This window comes from Eurytemora carolleeae, unplaced genomic scaffold (genome assembly GCF_000591075.1).
Source record: "Eurytemora carolleeae unplaced genomic scaffold, Eaff_2.0 scaffold1475, whole genome shotgun sequence".
NCBI classification, from domain to species: domain Eukaryota; kingdom Metazoa; phylum Arthropoda; class Copepoda; order Calanoida; family Temoridae; genus Eurytemora; species Eurytemora carolleeae.
This window is the reverse complement of record NW_019397361.1, coordinates 15,624-39,675: the sequence shown is the minus strand read 5'-3', so window position 1 is coordinate 39,675 and position 24,052 is coordinate 15,624. Positions and strand designations below refer to the sequence as shown.

The window sequence follows — 24,052 nt, the reverse complement described above, 5'->3', positions numbered from 1 at the left end:
CCCCCCCCCCTTAAACTCCTTAAACGCTGCAATAAATGCTTACAATCATCAGACAAATTACTCTCTTCTAAATTGATAGAACATTAACAAAATTGTAATTGATGGATGCTATCTCATTTGAACTACTCCCGTTTGAACATTGTTCATTTCAACTTTATATATCTGCACGTGGTACCACGTGAGTAGTTGAAATGAACAATAGTTCAAACGAGTAAATATATTGCTCATTTGAACTATTTTCATTTGAACTATTAATATATTTTAAATGGAATAAACAAAAAAATAGTTCAAATGAACATTAAGATAGTTCAAATGGACATAAAAACAGTTTAAATGAACAAAACAAATAGTTCAAGTGAAATAGTTCAAAAATGAAAAAAATAGCTCAAATGAGAAAAAAATATTTCAAATGAAAATGACAAAAAAAGTTACAATGGACATAAAAATAGTTCGAAATGGACATGAAAATAGTTCATATGAAATAGTTCAAATGAAAAAAAAAATAGTTCAAATAGACATAAAAATAGTTGAAATGAACAAAAAAATAGTTCAAATGGACAAAAAAGTAGTTCGAATGGACAAAAAAATAGTTCAAATGAAAAAAAAATTTGTTGAAATGAACAAAAAAAAATAGTTCGAATACACAAAAAAAATATTTTAAATGGACAATATAAATAGTTCAAATGGATAAAAAATAGTTCAAATGGACATCAAAATAGTTCAAATGGACAAAAAATTTGTTAAAATGTGACAAAAAAATGGTTCAAATGAACACAAAAAAAATCTTGCCCCCCCCCCCCCTTGCTAAAATCTTTTATCTTGTATTGGTCACTGAAACTGGTGTATTTTTCGACCTACACATATCCGCCATACTCCACTTCTGACCTACGCCAAATCCGCTATACTACACATCCGACCTACTAGCACGTGGTATTACAGCTGCTATATGGACTTGTCCGTGGGAGGTGACAGATAAAGGGGCAACAATTTTATTTGAAATTTTTGTTTGTTTATTTTTCATTTGAACTATTTTTTTCATTTAAAACTATATTTCAATTCATTTCAATTTTTTTTCATTTGAACTATTTTTTTCATTTGAACTATTTTTTTTCATTAAAAACTATATTTTAGTTCATTTCAATTTTTTTTTCATTTGAACTATTTCATTTGAACTATTTTTATGTTCATTTGAACAATTTTTTTTTCTTTTGAACTATTTTCATGTTCATTTGAACTATTTTTATGTTTATTTGAACAATTTTTTTTAATTGAACTATTTTTAAATTTATTTGAACTTTTCTTTTTTTCATTTGAACTAATTCATTTGAACTATTTTTATGTTCATTTGAACTATTTTTATGTTCATTTGAACTATTTTTTTGTTATAATTTAGACTATTTTAATTGTCATGAGCATAACAATTTATGGGAATTATAAAAAAAAAATTTATAAACTGAATGGGGTAGAAAAATAGCTCAAATGAGCAAGAAATGTGTTGATTTAAACTACAGGATATGACGTCATGTCAGTAGTTCAAATGAACAATAGTTCAAATGAACAATAGTTCAAACGAACAATTGTTCAAATGTACTTTAGTTCAAACGGCAGTAGTTCAAATGAGAATCCACCTAATTGATGTTCTTAAGGTTAGTTCTGGAGAGACCTTTAATAATAATATCATTTTCGGTAATTGAAGGATTTCAGCCGAACATAAGGGCATGGGGTGTAACAGAGGGGGATTAAATTTTGTAGATCCTCAGTAAATAATTTTCGTCTGATAGCTGGTGGGGTGAGGAGAGGGGGAGGATATCAGCTTTGATACAAGTGTGAGTTTTTATCATTTTTAGGGCTAAAATAGGTACGATTTTCACTTTTTAGGTTTTAGTTAATATTTCTTCAACTTTTTTACAATAACAGTTGGTGGGGTGGGGAGAGGGGGAGGATATCAGCTTTGATATGAGTGTGAGTTTTTATCATTTTTAGGGCAAAAATAGGTACGATTTTCACTTTTTAAGTTTTAAGTAATATTTCTTCAATTTTGTTACAAAAAAAAATTTGTGAATGTTATGACTTTGATAGGTTGGGTTTGATTGTTTATCTGATCTGGATACAAATGTTAAGGATGGATACAAATGTTATATATTTGATATAGGTTGGGTTTGATTGCTTATCTGATCTGGATACAAATGTTAAGGATGGATACGAATGTTATCAATTTGATATAGGTTGGGTTTGACATGCTTATCTGATCATGGATAAAAATTTCAAAGATGGATAGGAATGTTATGAATTTGATATAGATTGGGTTTGGTTGTTTATCTGATCTGGATACTTTTGTTAAGGATGGATACAAATGTCATGAATTTGACCAACCTGAATCAAATTTTTTTTGTAAAAAGTTGAAGAAATATTACTTAAAACTTAAAAAGTTAAAATTGTACCTATTTTAGCCCTAAAAATGATAATAACTCACACTCGTATCAAAGTTGATATCAACCCCCTCTCACCACCGGACACCAGCTGTTATTTTAAAAAAGTTGAAGAAATTACTTAAAACTTAAAAAGTGAAAAACGTATCTATTTTTGCCCTAAAAATGATAAAAACTCACACTCATATCAAAGCTGATATCCTTCTCCTCTCCCCCACCCCACCAGCTGTCAGATTCTACGCAGGCATTCAAAGAAAATTATTTAATGTGGATCTACAAAATTCAATCCCCCTCTGTCTCTCTCTTGGAATTATAGTATTGACACGCGGCATTCGGGAAAATTCGAGACCGCGACGCCCTCCCTTGAAAGTCTCCCTACACCCCATTCCTAATAATGGGACAGTACACGAGCGGGGGAAGGCAAGCGGCCATGAGCCACCACTTTTTCCCCTTCCGTACCACCAAATTTGACTCTTCCGGGCAAAACTACTTTTTCAAATGGTATATTTAGGGCCTTTAAAGTGTGATTTTAAAAAATCCAGCCACATCACGCAAAAAAAGCACATTTCAAACGATTTTTTCAATTCTACTTAAGATTAATATTTTGGGTGTTGAATTCTTTAACTGTTTTACAATGAAATTTTTGACAAATTTGACTGATTATTGCATCCTGAAATATCACAAAGTCTAATAATTATTGGTTAATGAGTGATTTTAAGATGGATTTAGTATATAGTCATAATTGAATAATCATTATGACTAATTGAAATATTTCAAAATGCAATACTCAGTCAAATTTGGTAATTTCCTAGAGAATGATTTTTGGACCCCCCCCCCTCCTCCTATCAATTTTGTACACGGATCTTAAATGCAGTGGCCGCAGCGCTCGGCCTCGACCATAGCCGCAGCGATCGGCCCAAAAAGTGTCAACCTAACCTATAACCCTAAATATAAATACTATAATTGAAAATTGTTGAAAAAGTTGTCTGCATGTACAAAATTGATTGCAGGGGGGGGGGGGTCCAATAATCGTATACATGGACAGACCCGAGTGTTATAATTCATCACTCCATTTATAATTAGTATCCTAATTGTGTTAATTACTATCCTCCATGTATAGTGAAATTAGTATTAAATCATGATTGTGCATTCCCTCCGCTGAAAACATTTTACCTACGGTGGCTTCCGATTATAAGGTGAAATAAAAAAGGGTAGAAAGGATGTACCGGTAGAAAGAAATACCGCGTGGAAAAGACGACTTTTTTACTCTTAAAGCATTTACAAAATTGCTCATGCTTCTGTACCGGATAGATCTGTACATGGTGGTATGGGTTTAATATATTTTATCCAAATTATTTAGTTATTAATTTAAAAACGGGTCTCTTAGCTTTCAGGCTTGAAATTGTGTATAGCGAGGACCCAAGCCGAGTTTCTGCGTTTTTTGCTTGAGCCAGAGTTTTTTGCTGGTCTCAAGTTTTTTGCTAGACTTTGTTTAAATCTGGTCCGTCCAGAGTTTAGCTTAGTGCTGCCTTGTCTAACCTCAGATACAGACGTCTGAACTCTGCGGAGATTGGACAGGATTCCCCGGCTTCTACAGTTTAGTCCTCTACACCCTCAATATAAAAAATAACGCCATCTTCTTTACCCTGTACTCGAATAAAGGCTTGAACAACAATACTCTTTTCAGTGAAAACATAAGGATTTATATATTAATTTTCAGTTTCCACATCACAGTTTAATTTACTATTATGTTATACCCAAATATTTCGTGATTATAGATAATATGTCCGAAATAGTTGTTGAAGACTCCAGTTCTGATCCTGATGAGATTCAAGAGGTTTCAGATTCCGGAGAGGAGGAGGAGGGGAGTAGAGTATTCGTCTCCAAGAAGATACCAACCGACTCAGAGTGGTTTTCACAGGTTAGATTTCATTTTTTAGTGTTTGAAACTTTGCGCGTTTTTTACCTCTCTTTCCCGCATTTTTTAAAAACTACTTTATCCTCCAGGTATCTAAGAAAGAAAAGCGTTACCAACAAAAGCATCTAATTGATCCAGATGACCTTGAGAAGCTAGAAATAGTGTGTACGTCCTGCTTCAAGACTATAACCCACCTGGAGCAGGGTTCGGTGGTCCGACACCCGGAGTTGGGAGCTCCGGTCTGTAAGAACTGCAAGAAGTTTTATCACCTTGGAGAATGGACAAGGAAAATTAATTCATATATATGTTGTTTAAAAATCGACGTTTTTGTCAATTTATTTTTTATTAAAGCCGCTCTTTTAAAGTCGTACTTATGACTTTTTGTTTTGTTGATTATAAATATGATGATAAAGAGGAGAGGATGGTTCATTCGAACATTGTCGCTGGTGCGCTAATGGAGGAGAACTGTTACTGTGTGATAAATGCAGGTATATCGTTTAACTGAAATATTTTTGTGTTGAGGACTTTGTAACCTTTTTTAAGGATTGACATCAAATGATATTTACATAAGATTTATTTTACTTATTATATTTTTTTTATTTAGTAGTTATTTATCAAATAATACTTTTTTTATAAACTGAAAAAGATATGCATTGCGATCATAGGCGGTTTCAGGATTTAAGACAGGGGGGGGGGGTAAGGGGCACCCACCCCCTTATATTGATTTAACCCCCTCCCTGTATGTAATGTAATCAAACAAATTGAAAGCTAAAAAGTTCTATTTACCCTCCTAACCCTACTAAAATTACATTTTCTTTTACCTTTTATTACAGGGTAGGAAAAATGCCTTAATAGTCCATTTAGTTATCTATAAAAATATTATAGATTGCTGAACTTTATAATGGTACACTGTATATTTACATTCATACATTTTACATAAACTCTTTTTCTGTGAGAGTGACAAATCCATATATCAGTATAAAGTAGTCTAAATCTTTAAACATATTCAAGAACAGTTATGATGAGCATGTAAAAAATGTCGAGAATGCATTATGAAAAAAAATCCAGTGCAGAATCGCTTTTGAATTACCAAAAGTGATATTTAAGCGAAACCAAAACAATATAACAATTTAACATAACATATCAATCTTGAAGGGAGAATTATTTTTATTTTTCTGCTATTCTTTCTCTTTTATTATGCTTCTTAAATCATGCTAATTTTTCTTGCAGGAGACTGCAAGTAGTTTCTATGTCAATTTTAGAGTTAAGAATAAAAGTATACCATAAGAAGGCTGAAAGTAAATAAAAAAATCCCCCCTCCGGGCCACTCAATTCTTCAATATTTAAAACACTCAAAACATATGCGTAAAAAGAGCGCAATTTTTACGCAATTTTAATGCTAACAAAGACAACTTAAATTCTTTTAAAAAGTTTATTTTTTCAATTTTTTTTGGAAAATGCAATATATGCTGTATCGGAAATTTTAGATACTAGCCTTAGAGGGCGCTTCGCGCCCATCTTCTAAATTAATTGTGAACATGTTCTCTTTGTGTACATCGTAAAACAAAACAAAACTAATTCGCGGATTTTCACAAAAAATTTCGTGGATTTTCAAAATTTTCAAAAATTTAATGAAGATCGAATTTTGATGGAGACAAATATTTGAAATTTTGATCATTCATAAACCTTCCCTGTGGTCACGTGATGTCCCACAAAAAATTTGGGCCCGAACGGTTCAGCCGTTTTGACGTTTATTGGATACAAACAAACAGACAAACAGACAGACAAGCCAAATTTATATATAGATTTCAAAAAAATTAGATTTAGAGTTTTAGGCAATTACGCAAATTGAGCGTATTTTTACGCAATTTGTATACCTGAAATAAAATGATACACATCTCCACAAAGTCACGATATTTTTACTTAAAGCTGGGTTATAAAATATTTTCTTTAGAAAAATTAGATATTTACACTAATTTGAAATCTAGACTTACGCAAATTTGCGTTTTAATTGCGTAATTCGAGCCAAGATAATATGCGTTTACGTTGCTTACGCAATTTGGTTAGCTGGGTTCTCATAGTCTACGATAAACTAGTTTTCTTGGGCCACTAGAAATGAATGAATTAAAAACACAAATGTCTGAAATTGAGGCAAGTCTATATAATTGATATCTTTCTTAAAATTTATTTTCATATTGTTGTCACTTTCAAGTACACTTTATTATTTATATAGAAGAATGAATAAAAACTATACTTTAAAAGAGAAATGATTTGTAAAAATACAGAGGGGGCACCCCCCCTCCTAATTTCACTCAGGAGGGGGGTAATGGACTGCCCCCCCCTGAAACCGCCTATGTTTGCGATATATCGTAATATATTTTCAATACTGAGTTACTTTTTTCCTAGCTGTCTTAACTCTCTAAACTCTACCAGAAATATATTTTCCTAGCTGTTTTAACTCTCTAAACTCTACCAGAAATATATTTTCCTAGCTGTCTTAACTCTCTAAACTCTGCCAGAAATATATTTTCCTAGCTGTCTTAACTCTCTAAACTCTACCAGAAATGAAATATTTTCCTAGCTGTCTTAACTCTCTAAACTCTACCAGAAATATATTTTCCTAGCTCTCTTAACTCTCTAAACTCTCTTAACTCTCTAAACTCTCTTAACTCTCTAAACTCTAAACTCTACCAGAAATGAAATATTTCAATAAACAAATATTTTTCTGTGGTAATACGATGTACCCTTGATAAAATTTCAAGGGGAAGCTGAATATCCTCCTTGGAAACATAGTTTTTGTTTGTATACGGCCCCTACCCCATTCCCTAAAATTTTGTGTATTTGCATTATGATTAATGATTATGGATTCTTTTTATTACTCCAGCAATGCGTTCTGTAAGAAGTGCATCAAGAGAAACCTGGGACGCAAGAAAGTTTCCGAGATTGAGGTGCATTTTGTTTTTGATTTGTTTTTGTTGATTTTTTTAAATTCTCCAAAATTGATTTATAGCCTCTTTTTTCTTGAGATTCCCGTAAAAGAAATCTATTCTAAAAATATGCATTTATTAAAATCAATAAATTAACAAATTTCTGTTAAATATTTGACAAAATAAATGTTGAGGAGATGGAAGAGTGGAGATGTATTGTATGTGATCCAGTTCAAATATATAAACAAAGATCAGTTTATTACAGCATTTATATGTACTTCAAGTAAGTAAAATATAGAGTAAAATACCCCCGGAGTGTATACAGGAGGTAAGGGGGAAAATGCCCCTCTCCTTCTCTCCCCCCCCCCCAAGAAAACCTATTTACGGCCTCTTGAAACTGAAATGTACATTCCCTTGTTTCTGGGGGGGGGGGGGGGATACACTTTTAGGACAACAAAAATTTGATGCTTCTCGAAAGAAATTTAGACAAGCTGCTTCGTCTTCAGATTATGTTTCTCAACCTTAGGCCGAATTTAAAGAATTTAAGTCGCGGCTTAAAACCGCCAAAACCCGGTTTAAATTGAACGCCGGCTTTAATCTTGAAACATTTGATACAATTTTAAGTGAAACCAACCATAATTCAGCCGTGGTTTAAATTAAAATTAAATTTAAACCGCGCCTCAAATTCTTTAAATTCGGCCTTTGATGTTACAACTTATAACAATTGGTTTAAAAAAATGTATTACTATATTTGATCATTATTTTAAACGCAATTGAAACTTTGATAGACAAAAATATTTTTACCTACGCCCCCTCGCTACTCAAATATTATGTCCTTCAGATTTTTTCAAATTGTTCAAAAAATCTGATCATTTTATGTTTTTCCTTGACCAAATATTGGTTAATTCACATTGAGAACTAAGTCTAATGTGTACATCCAAGAAAATAAATGCAAAAGCAAAAATTGGCTTGGTTTGTAGGTTATTTAGCTCTATGGGCATTAAAAAAATGTATATTTTTTCCCATTTAAGTTTCTCCCATGATCAGATTTAAAGATAGAGTTTTCACAACATCTATAAATTATCTTACAATCATGATAAACAGATTTGGTAATTCGTTTAGAAATGCTCCTGTTAGGGTTTTACTATTTTCTACAAAATCGACTCAAGTGCCTCTCATTGAAAAACCCATATATGCTGATCAAAATGGTAAATTTGTTTATCATGGCTTTAAGATAATGTACAAATGTTTTTAAAGTTCTAGCACTAAGCTGACCGTGGGAGAAGCTGAAATGTGCTTTTTTAACATATTTCTATTAAAGCTAAATAACCTACAAATCAAGCGAATTTTTGCTTATTTATTAGATTTAGTTCTCAATTTAATACAGGAAAAACCTAAAATGATCAGAGTTTTTGTACAATTTGATAAATCTAAAAGACCTAATATTTAAGTAGTGCTCGCCTTTTTTAAAAATACTATTTGACGTAGGATTTTCTCCTTTATAGAAATGCGACACAGAGAGAGGAAGACAAAAAAATAAAAAAGAAGAATCTGGAAAAGGTTGAATTCATTCAGGACGTTTATAAGGTAAAACTTAATCGACATTTTCTTCTCAAAATTTCATAGATTTTCTCGAATCTAGATTTGATTATAAGATTGGAAGTAAAATGGAATAGGTTATGAAAAAGTAGGGTGAAGCGGGAACGGGATTCTAGCTGCTTTTTCTCTCGATTAATCAGAAATGATAACAGTAAATAAATAAATAAATAAATAGATAAATAGATAAATAGATAAATAGAGAAATAGATAAATATATAATAAATAATAAATAATAAATAATAAATAATAAAGAATAAATAATAAATAATAAACAATAAATAATAAATAATAAACAATGAATAATTAATAATAAATAATAATAATAAATATTTATGCGTTATTTTAAAAATATTGTTGAAAACTAAAATTCGGCCAAATCTTTTTTTGTGCTACTTTTGTGCATCACTTTTTTACACGGTTTTTGAATCACTTAAAGATTTGTCTGTCTGTCAATATTAATTTTTTTAATGAGGTTAATCGGAGGGGATTTTTTTGCGCTTAGATCGTTAAAAGTAACTGAAAATTACTCATAATTACTTAAATCGTTAAAAAAATATAATGTAAACTATTTTAACGAAATATGTTTCAGGACGGGTTCGCTGTTAATGATATCCTCAAGACATATCTGGAAAGGTAACATTTGATTTGCAAACATTATAAAATTACTTTAAGAATGTCTACAATTTTATTAACCCGCCCCCTACCCACCCCCTTCTCTCTCTCTTATAAATATCTTACATATTTTCTTAGGTATCCTTCTCTCTCTCTTATAAATATCTTACATATTTTCTTAGGAATCCTTCTCTCTCTCTTATAAATATCTTACATATTTTCTTAGGTATCCTTCTCTCTCTCTCTTATAAATATCTTACATATTTTCTTGCGTATCCTTCTCTCTCTCTTATAAATATCTTACATATTTTCTGACCTATTCTTCTGTCTCTCTTATAAATATCTTACTTATTTTCTTACTTATCCTTCTGTCTCTCTTGTAAATATCTTACATATTTTCTGACGTATCCTTCTGTCTCTCTTATTAATATCTTACATATTTTCTGACGGATGGTTATTAGTGTCTCCAATTCTTTAATAAAACCTCCTTTTAAGAAATGAAGAAATGAAAACCAAACATACTTAACATTAACTTAATTTATATCCAGAGCGCAGAAGAATTGGGGGAAGAAGGCAGATAGTGGAAAAGTAGAGGATGTTTTGAAAACTATTAAAAAGATACGAACTATTATCAAAATAACAAAACACAATCTTAGGTAAAACTTTTTCTAAATAATTCAAGTGCAAACAAATTCAATCTGGAATTTTTTTATTTATTTCAAAAATCCCAAATTAGGGTGAAAATCACGATTCTTAAACATTCTCCTTGAAAATAAGCTTTAATATTTTAGTGTGATGGAAGAGAACTTGTTGGAGCAGGTTAAAACTAAATTTCCGGAAATCCATGACGCAGACCTAGAACCAGAGAAGATTGCTATACCCGGAGAAGATCAAACGAATCAGTCCGACTCCGGGTCCTCCAGATCATCTAGAGCTGAGGCACCCAGTGTGAAGAGTACTGAACCTACCCCGAGCTCTTCAAAAAGCAGTCCGGGGACAGGGGGATCACAAAACCTGAAAGAATCTTTGGATAAGAAGTCAGAAACATCAAACCAGAAAACCGAAGTATCGGAAACGATATCAAGTTCGGAAGTGAAATCAGAAAAATCGGATAAGCCTACAACATCGGAAAACAAAAAAGCAGCAATCCGTATTCGAACCGTGCACGACATCAATGAGAACTCGGACCGAGATCACGAGAACATGTCCCCCGTCAGTATCACACATGAGGAGGATAAAGGTGCTGAACCCCAGGAGAAGGATGAGGATGAACTAGATGAAAGTGTTGTTGAAATTACACCTGACGGGACGGAGAAAGTGACACCCTGTGGCGAAAAATCTAAATCAGAAAGGAAGTTCTCCAAAATTAAAAAATCCTCGATAATTGAAGATAAATTCTCCAGAAATGTTGAACCCAAAATCCTTGACGAAAAGTCAAGAAAAGAGTCCGAGTTATCTCCTGGAACTTCCCGGGTTCGGATAAAAACTGTTGATGATATTAATGAAAATTCCGACCGAGATTTTGGAAATATATCTCCGATTAGTATTACACACGAGGTCGGAGAAGAGGAGGAGAGTTCAGAAGAAAAGAATTCAACAGATGATCAAGTTGAGACGAAGAAAGACAATCCACAAGGTGAGAACAAGAAGAAGAAAAATAAGAAGGAAATTAAAGGTGAGAAGGACAATGAGAATGAAATCAAGCCCAAGAACAAGGAAAAAGAGAAGAGAGGAAGTAAGGATAAGAAGAAGGAGGATAACCTGAAAGAGAAGAAGACTGAAAATAAAGTTCCTGAAGATTCTGATGAAAACTGTGAAGAAGGCGAGGCCGGGGTGGAAATAACTCCAATGCAAGATGTTGAATTTGTTCCTAAATCAAGTGATAAACCCAATAAACAGGACGAGAAAGATAGTTTAGATCTAGAAAAAACCACTAAAGACACTTCCACGGAACACGCAGTTGTTTCCAAAGATATTGAAACTCCCAAAGACAAAGGAGACTCTACCCTTGGCCTAAAGACAAGAAAAAGTTCCAAAGACGGATCGAACGCGGAAAACTCTGAACCTGTGATTGAGAATGCAGACTCTACTCCTGTTGACATAATTGTAGAAATTACTGAAGAGATTTGTGTTAAGAAACCTAAGATATTAGAAGGAGTAACCACCACCCCGGCTAGTGATGAACATTTGTCAAATTGCAACCTGAATCCTGAACCTGAGAATCAGGATTTAGAAAACTCGGATATTTTCGCAGAAAGTGATACCGCAGAGCCGGATGAAAATCATAATTTATCCGGAAATGATACCTCTAAACTTGTGCCAGATAAATCTAATGTGCCAAACAATTCTAAAAAGTCCGTTTTAGAGAAAGCAGAAATTCCTACCCTTGTAGGCAAGATAAATGCCGATAAGATGAAGAAGTTACAGGCCCGTTTAGGCGGGGTAGCGGAAACCTCAGATGAAGATGATAATAAACAGAAGGATCAAAAATCCACAAGGAATTCTAAACATAAATCCGCGAAAAACGCAGACCAAGAATCCACCAAAAATTCTGACCAAGAATCCACCAAAGGTTCAGATAAAGAAGAAACTGCAACAAAGAAAAAGACTAGGAATAAAACTACCGACAAGACGGATATAAGCAAGGACAATAAAAAGATGTCATCGACCAAACGATCTAAGGTGACGGACAAAGATAAGAAATGTTCTGATAAAACAATATCTCTTTGTCAGTTCACTTCGTCGGATGATGATTCTGCACTGAGACCTGGAAAATCCACGAATGGAGAAGAGAAAATAGAAAAACCTGGAAGTGTCGCTAAAACTTCGAGCGATGATGAAAAAGAGAAATATGAAAGGTTGAACAAAGAGGCCAAAGCCGCAGTCCTCAATTCCAGTGCTTCGGAGGATGAAAATACCTCCAAGGTTGAGACCAGTACTCCCAGGAAACCAGAGTCAAAATCCCTTGAGGGCATGAACAGATTAGAGGCTGAGAAACGATCAGATACTGATATTGAAAGGCTGAATGAGGAAGCTAAAGCTGTTGTTCTTCAATCAACCTCTTCCGATAACGAACCCCTGAAGAAGATCGTGGATCAGGAGGCAGGATCACCAAGGAAGAAACTGAAGACGAAAAGAGAACTTGATAAGATCCGACGGAAGAGCGGACAGACGGATAACCTAGAAGAAGATACATCTGACGAAGAAGATTTAGGTGGACAAAGATCAAGAAAGAGGAAGATAGAAGATGTATCTTCGGAGCAGAAGAAAAAACAGAAGGTTGGATCAAATTCTGAAGATGAGGTTGAAGACGAGAAGAGTAAATTAGATTACGATCTGTCGGATATAGATATTGAAAACCTACGTCCTTGTTGGGTCGAAATCTGTAGACTAAACCCAGGAGTCAGAAGAGAACTTAGAAAGTATCGCAAGGTTAGTGAAAATGAGTTGCGGGGAGGGGGGGGGGGGATAAAATCCACATGTATTGTGTAGACATTAATTAATTTTTTTACTCCTAGGTGGCACTGTCAGAAAATCCCGGACTTCTCAAAGTTGTCCGTCCTGCTCCCGGCTCCGATATTGAAAGGTGGGACGCACAACCAGGGTGCTCCAACCTTCTCATCCGTCCTTACTCCGAACTCCACCAACACCTCCTTGTGACTGAGGAACAAGAAGATGTGGGGCACCCTGATAGTCGTAAGTTACACAAACATAATCATCTTTATATTTCAGGTTATGTAATCTTAAATCCATACACGGAAAGCATCCCGGGAAGAATGCTAAAGGATTAAAAGTTGGATCTAAAAATGAGCGGAGAAAGAAGAAGGATGGTTTGGAAGATATGAGCAGTGAAGAGGAGGATCAGGGTATCATGGAGAACCCACAATCAGAAGACGAAACTCGCACTTCTTCCAACCGTAAGGTACCTCCCAAGAGCTTGGAAAATTAGTGTTTTTTACTCAATAGAAATAAATAAAATGGAACAAAATTTGAAGTTATCAAAATTAATTATTTTTTACAGTCGCGGAGAGTCACTAAAAATTACTTATATTATTAAAATCCTTATAATTTCAGGATGAAAACTCTGTCGCTAAAGCTGCAGTATTAGCGTCGTCCAGCGACGAAACCGGAGCTGTCTCCGACGGGTCCACTGCCCCAGTGGTTCCGGAAGAACCTAGAAAGAAGACGGAAACGAACGGAGGAGAGAAGCGTGAAACTAAATCTAGTTCTAAACCCGGCATTCTCAGCATGAAACTCAGTGAAACAGAAACCAGTGAAGATGAAGCCAAATTTAGGTAAAAAGGGAGACATAAAAAATCTAGAAAAAAATCTCGGGAGAGGTTGAATTTTTATTCAAGTAATAAAAACATTTACAAAATCATATAATCCTTTCTTATAATTTTAAAATAATTTTTTTACAAACTATTTTATTTTTCAGGAAAAAATCTAAACCGGTGGCCAAGGAGTCCGACTCGGATGCACATTCTGACGTGGCTCCGTCCGGAAGCAAAAAACGGAAATCCGGCCGGGTCCGAAAACACGTGGTCGAGTCCGACGATAACGACAGTAATTTCGAGGCTCTCAGTGACGAGGACCAAGAGGAAGAAGAAGAGGAGGTAAACTCGGACGATTCTGAAATAATACCGAAGAAGAAAACTCGAAGACGTAAAGCTTCGACGAGTAGCGAGCAGAGTGGGTCGGAGAACGAGGAGAAACCCAAGAAACGTCGGCGGATCAAACACAACAGCGAGAGTGGATCAGGATCAGGTAAAATTAAATCATCCGTCTTCTTTAATGTCATGACAAAATCGACAAAACTATATTTTCAGATGACGAGAACACGTCGAAAGGACGACACAAGATTCGAAAAGTCATCAAAGATAAACATTTGACGGACGAAACCAAAACGGCGGCGGCCGAGGAGCGTGAGCGGCGGCAACGAATGGAAGAACGACAAGCGGCCTACAACAAAATGTTTAGTCTCCCTGAAAGTGACAAGGAGACCGTGGATCAGCTGGTTCTCGACTTCGACCCCGACACCAAGGAGGTCCTGGTGGAAGTGCATAAGAAGTTGGTGACTAAACTGAAACCTCATCAGGTTCGGGGAGTTAAGTTTATGTGGGACGCATGTTTTGAGTCTATAGCTCAGATAGAGGCTGGGAAGGTACCTGGAGGAGCGATCCTTGCGCACTGTATGGGCCTGGGGAAGACCCTGCAGACTGTGACTCTGAGCCACACCGTGCTGACCAACGACAGGGTTGGAGTCAACAGGGTTCTCGTTATCTGTCCCGTCAACACTGTCAAGAACTGGGAGGACGAATTCGAGAAATGGTTAAAAGGTAAGATAACTATTTTTTGCATACAGGGTGTCCCAAGAAGCAAAGGAATTAAATAACGACTTCTATATCGTCTTTGTTACATGCGGAATTATTCTGGTCTCGGGATTTTCAAAATGTGGTCTACCATTTTTAACCTTTAAAATTCATGTAGATATTAGGAAATTTATCCAGATTCCAGTTTATAAAAAATCAACAAAACTGTATAAATGTTCAATAACTCAGTTAAATTTAAGGATACTGAGAAGGTAGACCACATTTTTGAAAGCTCATTAGTCTTCGATCTTTGTTAAGTCATTTCTAAATTTTCTAGTTAGTTATAACTAAAATATATTTGCTTTGTGATCGGTGAGTTCCATAAAATTTTGGTCTAGAAGGGCGACATTTTGAGTAATCTTGTAGATTTGATGTTGTTATTTCTATATTTCTATTCAAGTAACTTTAATCGTAACAGTCGTATTCCTATTTCACAGTTAAATGTGTGTCAAGATAAATACATATATTTATACATGTTTATACCCTTCTTTTTGATACTTTTTACCTCCTAAAACTCTTATTTTTCCCAGCTCAGCAAATAAAACCGAAACAAAAATCTGCTCTGTGCAAACATTCCTAACATCTGAGGAAACCCAAATATTGTAAAAAGAGGGGAATAATTTTTCAAGAAAATGTAAAACGATTGTTTGTATTTAGGTAGTATGGAACTGGACGTGTTCGGTATGTCCGGAGAGAAGGATAACTGGGGTAGAGCAGACAAGCTCCAGGCCTGGTTCAGGGAGGGGGGAGTTCTAATCATAGGATACGATATGTTCAGAAACCTAACCAACGAAAAGAATAAGAAGTTTAAAAGTAAACAGAGAAATATATTCAACCAGTAAGTATATAAATTTTTTTACGTATTTTGAACAAAGAAAAAATCCTATAATACTTATATATATAATGCTGAAATATTGCGTGAAAGGTTCATTTTTGTTGTTGCGATCCTTGAATCTGCATTTGTTTGCGTATGCGGATCCAGGAAATTAAATTATTGCGGATTTCTTTAATCCTGATCCTACGTAATTGTGTTTAGGTGTTTGTTAGACCCTGGACCAGATCTAATTGTTTGTGATGAAGGACATCTTCTCAAGAATGAGAAATCTGCCATCAACCAGGCGGTTAACAAGATAAAGTCGTTGAGAAGGTAGGAATAGTATAGGGACAAAATGTACCTTAACTAGGCTTAATTGTAAGAAGGTTCTGTTTATTGCTTGTTTTTAAATCTGACCTGAACCCCCTCCTTGAATATAATCTTGTTTCTAGAATACTCCTGTCCTGAACCCCTCCTTGAATATAATCTTGTTTCTAGAATACTCCTCACCTGAACCCCCTCCTTGAATATAATCTTGTTTCTAGAATACTCCTCACCTGAACCTCCTCCTGAATATGATCTTGTTTCTAGAATACTCCTCACCTGAACCCCCTCCTTGAATATAATCTTGTTTCTAGAATACTCATGTCCTGAACCCCCTCCTTGAATATAATCTTGTTTCTAGAATACTCCTCACCTGAACCCCTTCCTGAATATAATCTTGTTTCTAGAATACTCCTCACCTGAACCTCCTCCTGAATATGATCTTGTTTCTAGAATACTTCTCACCTGAACCCCTCCTTGAATATAATCTTGTTTCTAGAATACTCCTCACCTGAACCCCTTCCTGAATATAATCTTGTTTCTAGAATACTCCTCACCTGAACCCCTCCCTGAATATGATATTGTTTCTAGAATACTCCTGTCCTGAACCTGTTCCTGAATATGATCTTATTTCTAGAATACTCCTCACCTGAACCCCTTCCTGAATATAATCTTGTTTCTAGAATACTCCTCACCTAAACCCCTCCCTTAATATAATCTTGTTTCTAGAATACTCCTGTCCTGAACCCCTTCCTGAATATGATCTTGTTTCTAGAATACTCCTGTCCTGAACCCCCTCCTGAATATGATCTTGTTTCTAGAATTCTCCTCACCTAAACCCTTCCCTGAATATAATCTTGTTTCTAGAATACTCCTCACCTGAACCCCTCCCTGAATATAATCCTGTTTCTAGAATACTCCTGTCCTGAACCCTTCCTTGAATATAATCTTGTTTCTAGAATACTTCTCACCTGAACCTCTCCCTGAATATAATCTTGTTTCTAGAATACTCCTCACCTAAACCCCTCCCTTAATATAATCTTGTTTCTAGAATACTCCTGTCCTGAACCCCTTCCTGAATATGATCTTGTTTCTAGAATACTCCTCACCTAAACCCCCTCCCTTAATATAATCTTGTTTCTAGAATACTCCTCACCTGAACCCTTCCTTGAATATAATCTTGTTTCTAGAATAATCCTGACCGGAACCCCACTACAGAACAACTTGAAGGAGTACTATGAGATGGTCAACTTTGTTAAACCCTCCCTGCTCGGGACCAGGAAGGAGTTCATGAATAGGTTTGTCAACCCTATCGTGAACGGACAACACTCCGACTCCATGGATCGGGATATTAGGATCATGAAGAAGAGATCATTCATCCTTAATGATCTTCTCAAGGTAATGGATGGGATGGGATGGGATGGGATGGGATGGGATTGGATGGGATGGGATGAAATTAGAATGACAAATTTGGTGATCTAAAAAAATGAATTAAGAAGTGGAACTTAAAGAGTAATGAAATTGATAGAGAAGAAGGCAGTTAGAGGATTGGAAGGAAACAAAATGTGTGAAGAAGATTAATTGAAGAATTATCCCCTTTTCTTTCCAGGGTTGTATGCAAAGATTAGATTACCACGTGTTAGTTCCGTATCTCCAGCCTAAACTGGAGTACGTTATCTCCATCAACATGACGGATCTACAGAGCAGGCTGTACAAGTTCTACCTGGAGAACTACGCCAAGGCTGGTCAGGTCGGACTGGACGGAAAGCTAGAGGGAGGAAAGAAAGGGGGATTGTTCTATGATGTACAGAACTTATCAAGGATCTGGAATCATCCTTATATTCTTCATTTATCCAAACTTAGGAAAATGGACAAGGTAATAAAAACACTATTTTTTATAAATTTTAAAGTTGTAGAATAATCACGCACTGTTGACCAGGTCTAATTTTTCTTCTTCATTAGTTAGATATATATTAGTAGATACCATTTATACCATTTAGAACTTCAGGGAGGTTGGAAAATGTAGCGAATAAATGGTTTGAACAAATTTAATTTAAAAATAATTTCTACTATCAAAATAATTGTAATCCGTAAGAAATGCGAGAAATTTTGGATAAAAATGCGCGAAAATTTTCAAAACAGTACACAAAATGACGAACTGTTTGCATAAAACATGTGCAGTTTGTCTCACACAATATGGTAAAAAGTCGACTAAAATTCAAAAGATTACTCCTGCTATTGAAACCAAGATCAAATGCTTCGTCTAGAACCAGTTTAATGTACAAGTGGCCAACTATCCTAAGGTTATTTGCAACAACTGTCACAGAAACCTCTATGATCTTGACAAGAACAAGGTGGAATACCTGGGAAACTGGATAGAGAAAATATCAAAGGTAAATATAAGTTGTTTTTTCAAGTATCAGCACAATTAGATGCGTTATAAGTTGGGGCAAAATTTGAAATAACCATAATCTATATTTAATATATGAAGAAATGAAATAATAATCTCTGTTTGGTTATATCCGATCATAACTCAGGAACCCCTCAATTAATTTGCCTCAAATTTTGATTGGGGAACTCTGTAGAACCATAGGAATGTCTTTTTGTGGTTTAATTATTTAAAGGTAAGTGGGTTGACTTTAATTTCCAGGCAAAGAAAGTCTCCAAGCTAGTTTCATATATAACTATATATTTAACTAACTTGAGAACCCAGCTTGGCCTAGAGTTTTCCAAATAAAAATCAACCCACTCAAATAAAAAAATATTCTAAACCAGGCTAAGAAAATTCCCGTGGTTCAAGCAAGTTTCCCAATTCAACTTTGAGTCAAATCGGACCAGGGGTTTATGAGTTATGATCGGATTTACAAACAAACAAACAGATAGACAAATAGAGATTATTCTACTATATATATATATACATAGATGACGTTTCTCTTCTGTTTATAAATTAATCTTTCTTTGAGTATTTAAAGTCAAAGTATAAGTATTTACTAACTATAATTGTAAACTAAAAGAAATTTATTTACTGTGTTAAAAAAATATTGGATGTCATTAAAATACTTGATATGTTTAGATTGACAGATCTGGTCTTAGAAGATCCTCAAATATAAATCTGAAAGCTGAAGAATTGGCTTCATCTAATGTATCTTTTCCTTTGATTGAATGAAACATTATTATTTGTTCAGGAGCAGGATGAGGATGATGAGGAAGAGGAGGGAAGTTTAAAGGATTTTATTGATGATGATGGAACTAGTGATGAGGAGAGTGTAGGTTCGGATAGTGATATCCAGGAGGTGGAGGAGACAGGGGAGGAGAAGAAGAGAACTACTAGGGGGGATAAGGTTAGTTTTTTTTTGTTGAATTGGAGAGGGCGGAAATTTTCTCTTTATCGAGAAGGTTCAAGTATTTATCGATTCAGATTATATTTTGTCTAGCTTTAGAACACGTCGTGTTTGTGAATTTGTCTTGATACTAACCAGCACTCAGCATATATGATAAAGTACACAATAGGTACATAACCCACCCCTTTCTTTAAAAATTAAGATGAAATTACAAAACAAGTCTGGTTGGTTGGTTGGTTGATTGATTGCCTATATTAGTGTGAAGATCTGGTTGGAGGTTTGGGAGATCTACCCCTGGAGTCCTCCTCTAGAGGATGGTGGAATCAACTCCTAAAGGTAACAAGGATAGAGGATTATGTTTTCAAATCAAAATCAACTATTTTCACGGGGGCTTCGTGCCTCTGTTCCATCATCATGAAAATAGAAAACTTTCGACGCTTTTTTATTTTTTTTATTGGCGGACTTTAAAATGATCTGTTTCTTATTTATACACCTTTCCTCAAGTCCTACAACCAATTTGGGTCTGATGGATACAAAAAACTGACAAGCCAAATTTAGAAATATAAACTAATTCACACAATTAAATGATGGAAACGGGTTCCGAATAATCTGAACTATTTTGGTAAGGTGGGGAAAATTTCGTTTCAGAATTTTAAAGATGCAATTTTCTGGAATTAAAACTTTTGGAATGAAAATTATATTTGAAAATTTTAAATAATCATTTAGGGGGACATATGATTGAGGAAAAATTAGTTTTTAATGGAAATGTAAATTTAACATTATTAACTAGGATGAGGAAAATATTGAAGAACTACAGTTTGGTAATAAAATGGTGCTTCTAATGGACATTCTCAGAGAATGTGAACTCATCGGTGATAAAGTAAGAATCCTTTTTTAAAATAGAAATAAAAAATGTTTGAATTTTGGGAGACGAATTGTAAATTTGCGTGATATCGTTTGAGCATTCATTTATAGAGGGGCTTGTACGATTTACAAAGGTACCATTAAAACCTTTGAGCAAAAATAAAGAAGATATCTGGCAAAGTGATAAATTCTTACAATTTCTTTCTTCATCGCTGCGGCATAATTCCGCAAACTACTTTAAAAGAGAAACGACAGTTGGATACAATTCGTTTTTAAATGATAAACAAGGATATCTTCAAGGCTTAAATGGTACCTTTGTGAATTTGGCATGCTCCTTTTTCTAAATTGAGGGTCGCCTTAAATAACGTCTGTATTTAGTCCCTTAAATTGACGAAAAATTCGTCTGTTAAACGGTGTAGAAATGTACGATTTATGTTTTGTATGAAAAGGAATTGTTCACTATTTTTCAAACAGATCAGGGATGACGGTTTCTGAAAAATCTAATTTCTTGTGTTAAGGTTCTAGTATTCAGTCAGTCCCTTCTCTCCCTGGACCTAATCGAGGAGTTCCTTGCTCGGGAACATGAGAACCAGGAGAAACTACTTAGGAAGAACGAGGCAGCTCCGGGTACCATCGGAACCTGGATACTCGGGAAGGATTATTACAGGTATGGTTCATTGTCAAACCTTAGAGAGTTTTTATCTATCTTCTGTTTTAAATTATATATTTATTTAAATTTAAAAATGTTTTTTCTATAGGTTGGATGGAAGTACTGCTGCTGAGACTAGAAAAGTTTGCTGTAAATACTTCAACAAAGCCTCCAGTCATAGAATGAGATTATACCTGATCTCTACCAGGGCTGGAGGACTAGGAATCAACCTGGTCGCAGCCAACAGAGTTATTATATTTGATGCAAGCTGGAATCCCAGTCATGATGTTCAATCCATCTTCAGAGTTTATAGATTCGGTCAGACAAAACCTGTTTACATTTACAGGTCAGAACGCACGGTTAAACTACATTTTTATCAGGGCCGTAACTGGAGGGGGTCCACCGCCCTGTTGTCCCCTTTTCTTTAGGATAAGCTTTTTTATCAACAAATCAATTTTTAAAAGATAATTCAGTGAGTACTGATTAGGTCAGAAAGATGTTTTAACAGTGTATTTTGTAGTTTGCGCTAAAAAAGAGCAAAAAAGCATTATGATAACACAGATTATGTATAAGATTATTAAACTCAAGCTAAAAAGCTAGTTTTAATCACAAAATTGTGCGGGGGGGCGGGGAGAGAAATGTATGGGGACATTTCTCTCCCCCCCCCCCCCACCAAATTTTCATTGAAACATCCAGGTTACTTATTAATCAAAATGGATCTTCGACCACTAAATGCTCAATTTGAAACCAATATTATTTCAATATTTTAGGTTTTTGGCAAAAGGAACAATGGAGGAAAAGATCTATGATCGTCAAGTTACAAAACAATCCCTGGCAGCTCGTGTAGTTGATGAACAGCAGATAGAACGACACTTTACAATGGGAGAACTAGCGGAACTATATGAGTATGTAGAGGAACCTTTATCCGCTAAACCTACTCCTAGTGTACCAGAGGATAGGCTGCTAGCGGAGCTAGTGGATAAACATAAAGAGTTGATCTGGAAGTTTCATCATCACGATTCTCTGCTGGAGAACAAGGTAAACTATTTAATTCATTTCCAATTTTCTTTTCCAGTGTTTTAGTGGTAGGCAACGTTTTTGGACTTCTTATTAATAGATAACCTTTTATTCAATGAAAGAGATTTAAAATAAATCTGTTTTGGGCAGACCGCCTGGGTTAGTCTCCTTACTAGGGCAAGGCAGGCCGTTTTTCCCATGGATACACTGTAATGTCAAGGAGCGTCGGTCCTATGTCATTGAATGATTGGTTGTCTGCTAATAATAATAATAATAGGATACTAGCTCGGGTACCTAGCTTTGCCTGGAAACTAAGCTTTCTCAATAAAATTAAACCAAGCTAAGAACATTCCCGTGGTTATACAGGGTTTCCAAATCAAAATTTGAGGCAAATCAGTAAAGGGGTTTCTCAGTTATGATCAGACAAACGCCAAAACAGAGATTACGACTTTATATATAAATTCATAATTATGAATAGAACCACTTGATTCTTAACTATTCATGTTTTATTTGTTTAATTTTGCGCGAACACTCGCTTTAAATGAGTTTACTGTGTTCAGGTTGATGAGAATCTAACTGAAGCTGAACGTAAAGCTGCCTGGGAGGAATACGAGAACGAGAAGAAGGGTCTCATCCAGACCAACGTCGGGATCGAGAACATAACCGCTTTCGGGGCCATGCTCCAGGGTATGCTCCCCCGCTCCGGGGATGGGAGGGTGATGGCCAGCCCCATCAACCCAATGGCGATCCAGCACCAGTTGAAGAGCATGAACCCTGAGTTAAGCCACGAGGAGCTGGTTATGAGGACAAGGTCTGCTATTATGCAGCTTCAAAATTTGCACCGAACACAGACCCCAGTGATAATGAATCAGAATACACTAGGAGTAGGACAAAGACAGGGCCCAGGATACGATCAATCCTTCTATCAGCAGGTAATTCAAGAAGAAGATCTAACCTTTCTTAGGGTAGAAAAAATACAATTATGACCTTGATTTCACTTTAAAACTAATAACCCCTGAAATATGTAAAGTTAAAAAATCTTTCTCATGAAACTTTGTTGGTACAGGGGAGCCACATCGCATTGGATTTTATTGTAACTTGTACATGAAAAAAAAAGTTTTTAACAATTATTTAATAATTTTTAGGAGATGGCCAAAGCTAAAGCGATGATAAACCAACAATACCCTGGCATGTACAGGTTTGGGTAAATATACTTCCAAATATTGATTTTATGTACAAAGACCAAGATTAATTGATTGTATTGTACAGGTTCCGTGGCGCATCACAGCATGCACCAGGCGCCGCCATGGCAATGATGCCGCGTCAGATTACACCGATGTTCAAACCCAACTCTGGGCCTCCGGAGGAGATTGTCATAGAAGACGACAATGATTCTCCTGTGGTTATCTCCCAAAGACGAGTAGTTCGTCCTCCGGCCGCCAGAGGCCGTGGTGGACGACGAGGAAGACCAAGACTAGATCCAGATACAGACTTAGGTAATCATTTATCAACTCTAGTAGTAGTAGTGAGGGGGAGGGGGTTAAACCAATTAACTATTTTTAAATTTTAAATGTTTAGATTTCTCTCCTGAACCGAGCAGTACAACCGCACATCAAGCACTAATCCAGCAATTACAAGCTCAAGGCATGTCAGTGAAACCATCTTCAGGAAACGAGAGCTAGGTTGCATCTAGCTCCATCTAGTTCCAGGAGAACCTGAATCTTGACCCGGAGTATGGTTTTCACTCATCACCAGATAAAAAGAGAATGAGTAAAAGAAACAGTTATTGTGCATTGAATACTTAGTTCTAATTCTGGTTCTCAGGTTCTAATAAAAGTATTAAAACCTATAGTCCTCGTTATAAAGGACTAACAACATCTCTTCTGCTTCGTGAAGAAGTTTAGTTCATAAACAAGAAAAAATTGACAAAATTACTCAAACAAGTACAACCATCCAACCAACCATCCAGTATGTATTGATGACTTAAACCAAACCTGTATCAGTTCCCAGCAAACAATATTTGATAATAGCTCTGCAGCTTTTTTTCAAGTTGTTGGAACAGTGTAGGACTTTCTTACAGTCGCCTTTGTTTAGTTAAAATTTATGTAAATTCTAGCTTTTACTTGAGATATGGATTCTTTACTCTGTAGATCCGAGAAATAAACAAAATAACATTGCTTTATAAT

General features: G+C 35.3%; 1 protein-coding gene across 2 annotated transcripts; it reads left to right on the top strand.

Moving 5' to 3' along the window:
• The first annotated feature begins 4,140 nt into the window (after positions 1 to 4,140).
• On the top strand, positions 4,141 to 24,051 carry LOC111713751 (transcriptional regulator ATRX). Of its 2 annotated transcripts, none has more exons than XM_023488695.1 (28): positions 4,141 to 4,350; positions 4,437 to 4,633; positions 4,761 to 4,835; positions 7,232 to 7,295; positions 7,472 to 7,557; positions 8,780 to 8,861; positions 9,463 to 9,506; positions 10,034 to 10,141; positions 10,277 to 12,917; positions 13,004 to 13,071; positions 13,218 to 13,407; positions 13,560 to 13,780; positions 13,924 to 14,252; positions 14,315 to 14,824; positions 15,515 to 15,695; positions 15,894 to 16,004; positions 17,186 to 17,393; positions 17,605 to 17,871; positions 19,181 to 19,336; positions 19,595 to 19,672; positions 20,127 to 20,216; positions 20,719 to 20,867; positions 20,959 to 21,195; positions 21,620 to 21,887; positions 22,427 to 22,798; positions 23,012 to 23,070; positions 23,136 to 23,362; positions 23,445 to 24,051. In XM_023488695.1, exons 1-28 carry the CDS (start codon positions 4,213 to 4,215, stop codon positions 23,546 to 23,548), a joined length of 7,260 nt encoding a protein of 2,419 aa, XP_023344463.1. In that variant the 5' UTR covers positions 4,141 to 4,212; the 3' UTR covers positions 23,549 to 24,051. The 2 variants fall into 2 exon arrangements, with proteins under 2 accessions (XP_023344463.1, XP_023344462.1); XM_023488694.1 differs by having other exon boundaries at positions 7,469 to 7,557.
• Position 24,052: the final 1 nt, after the last annotated feature.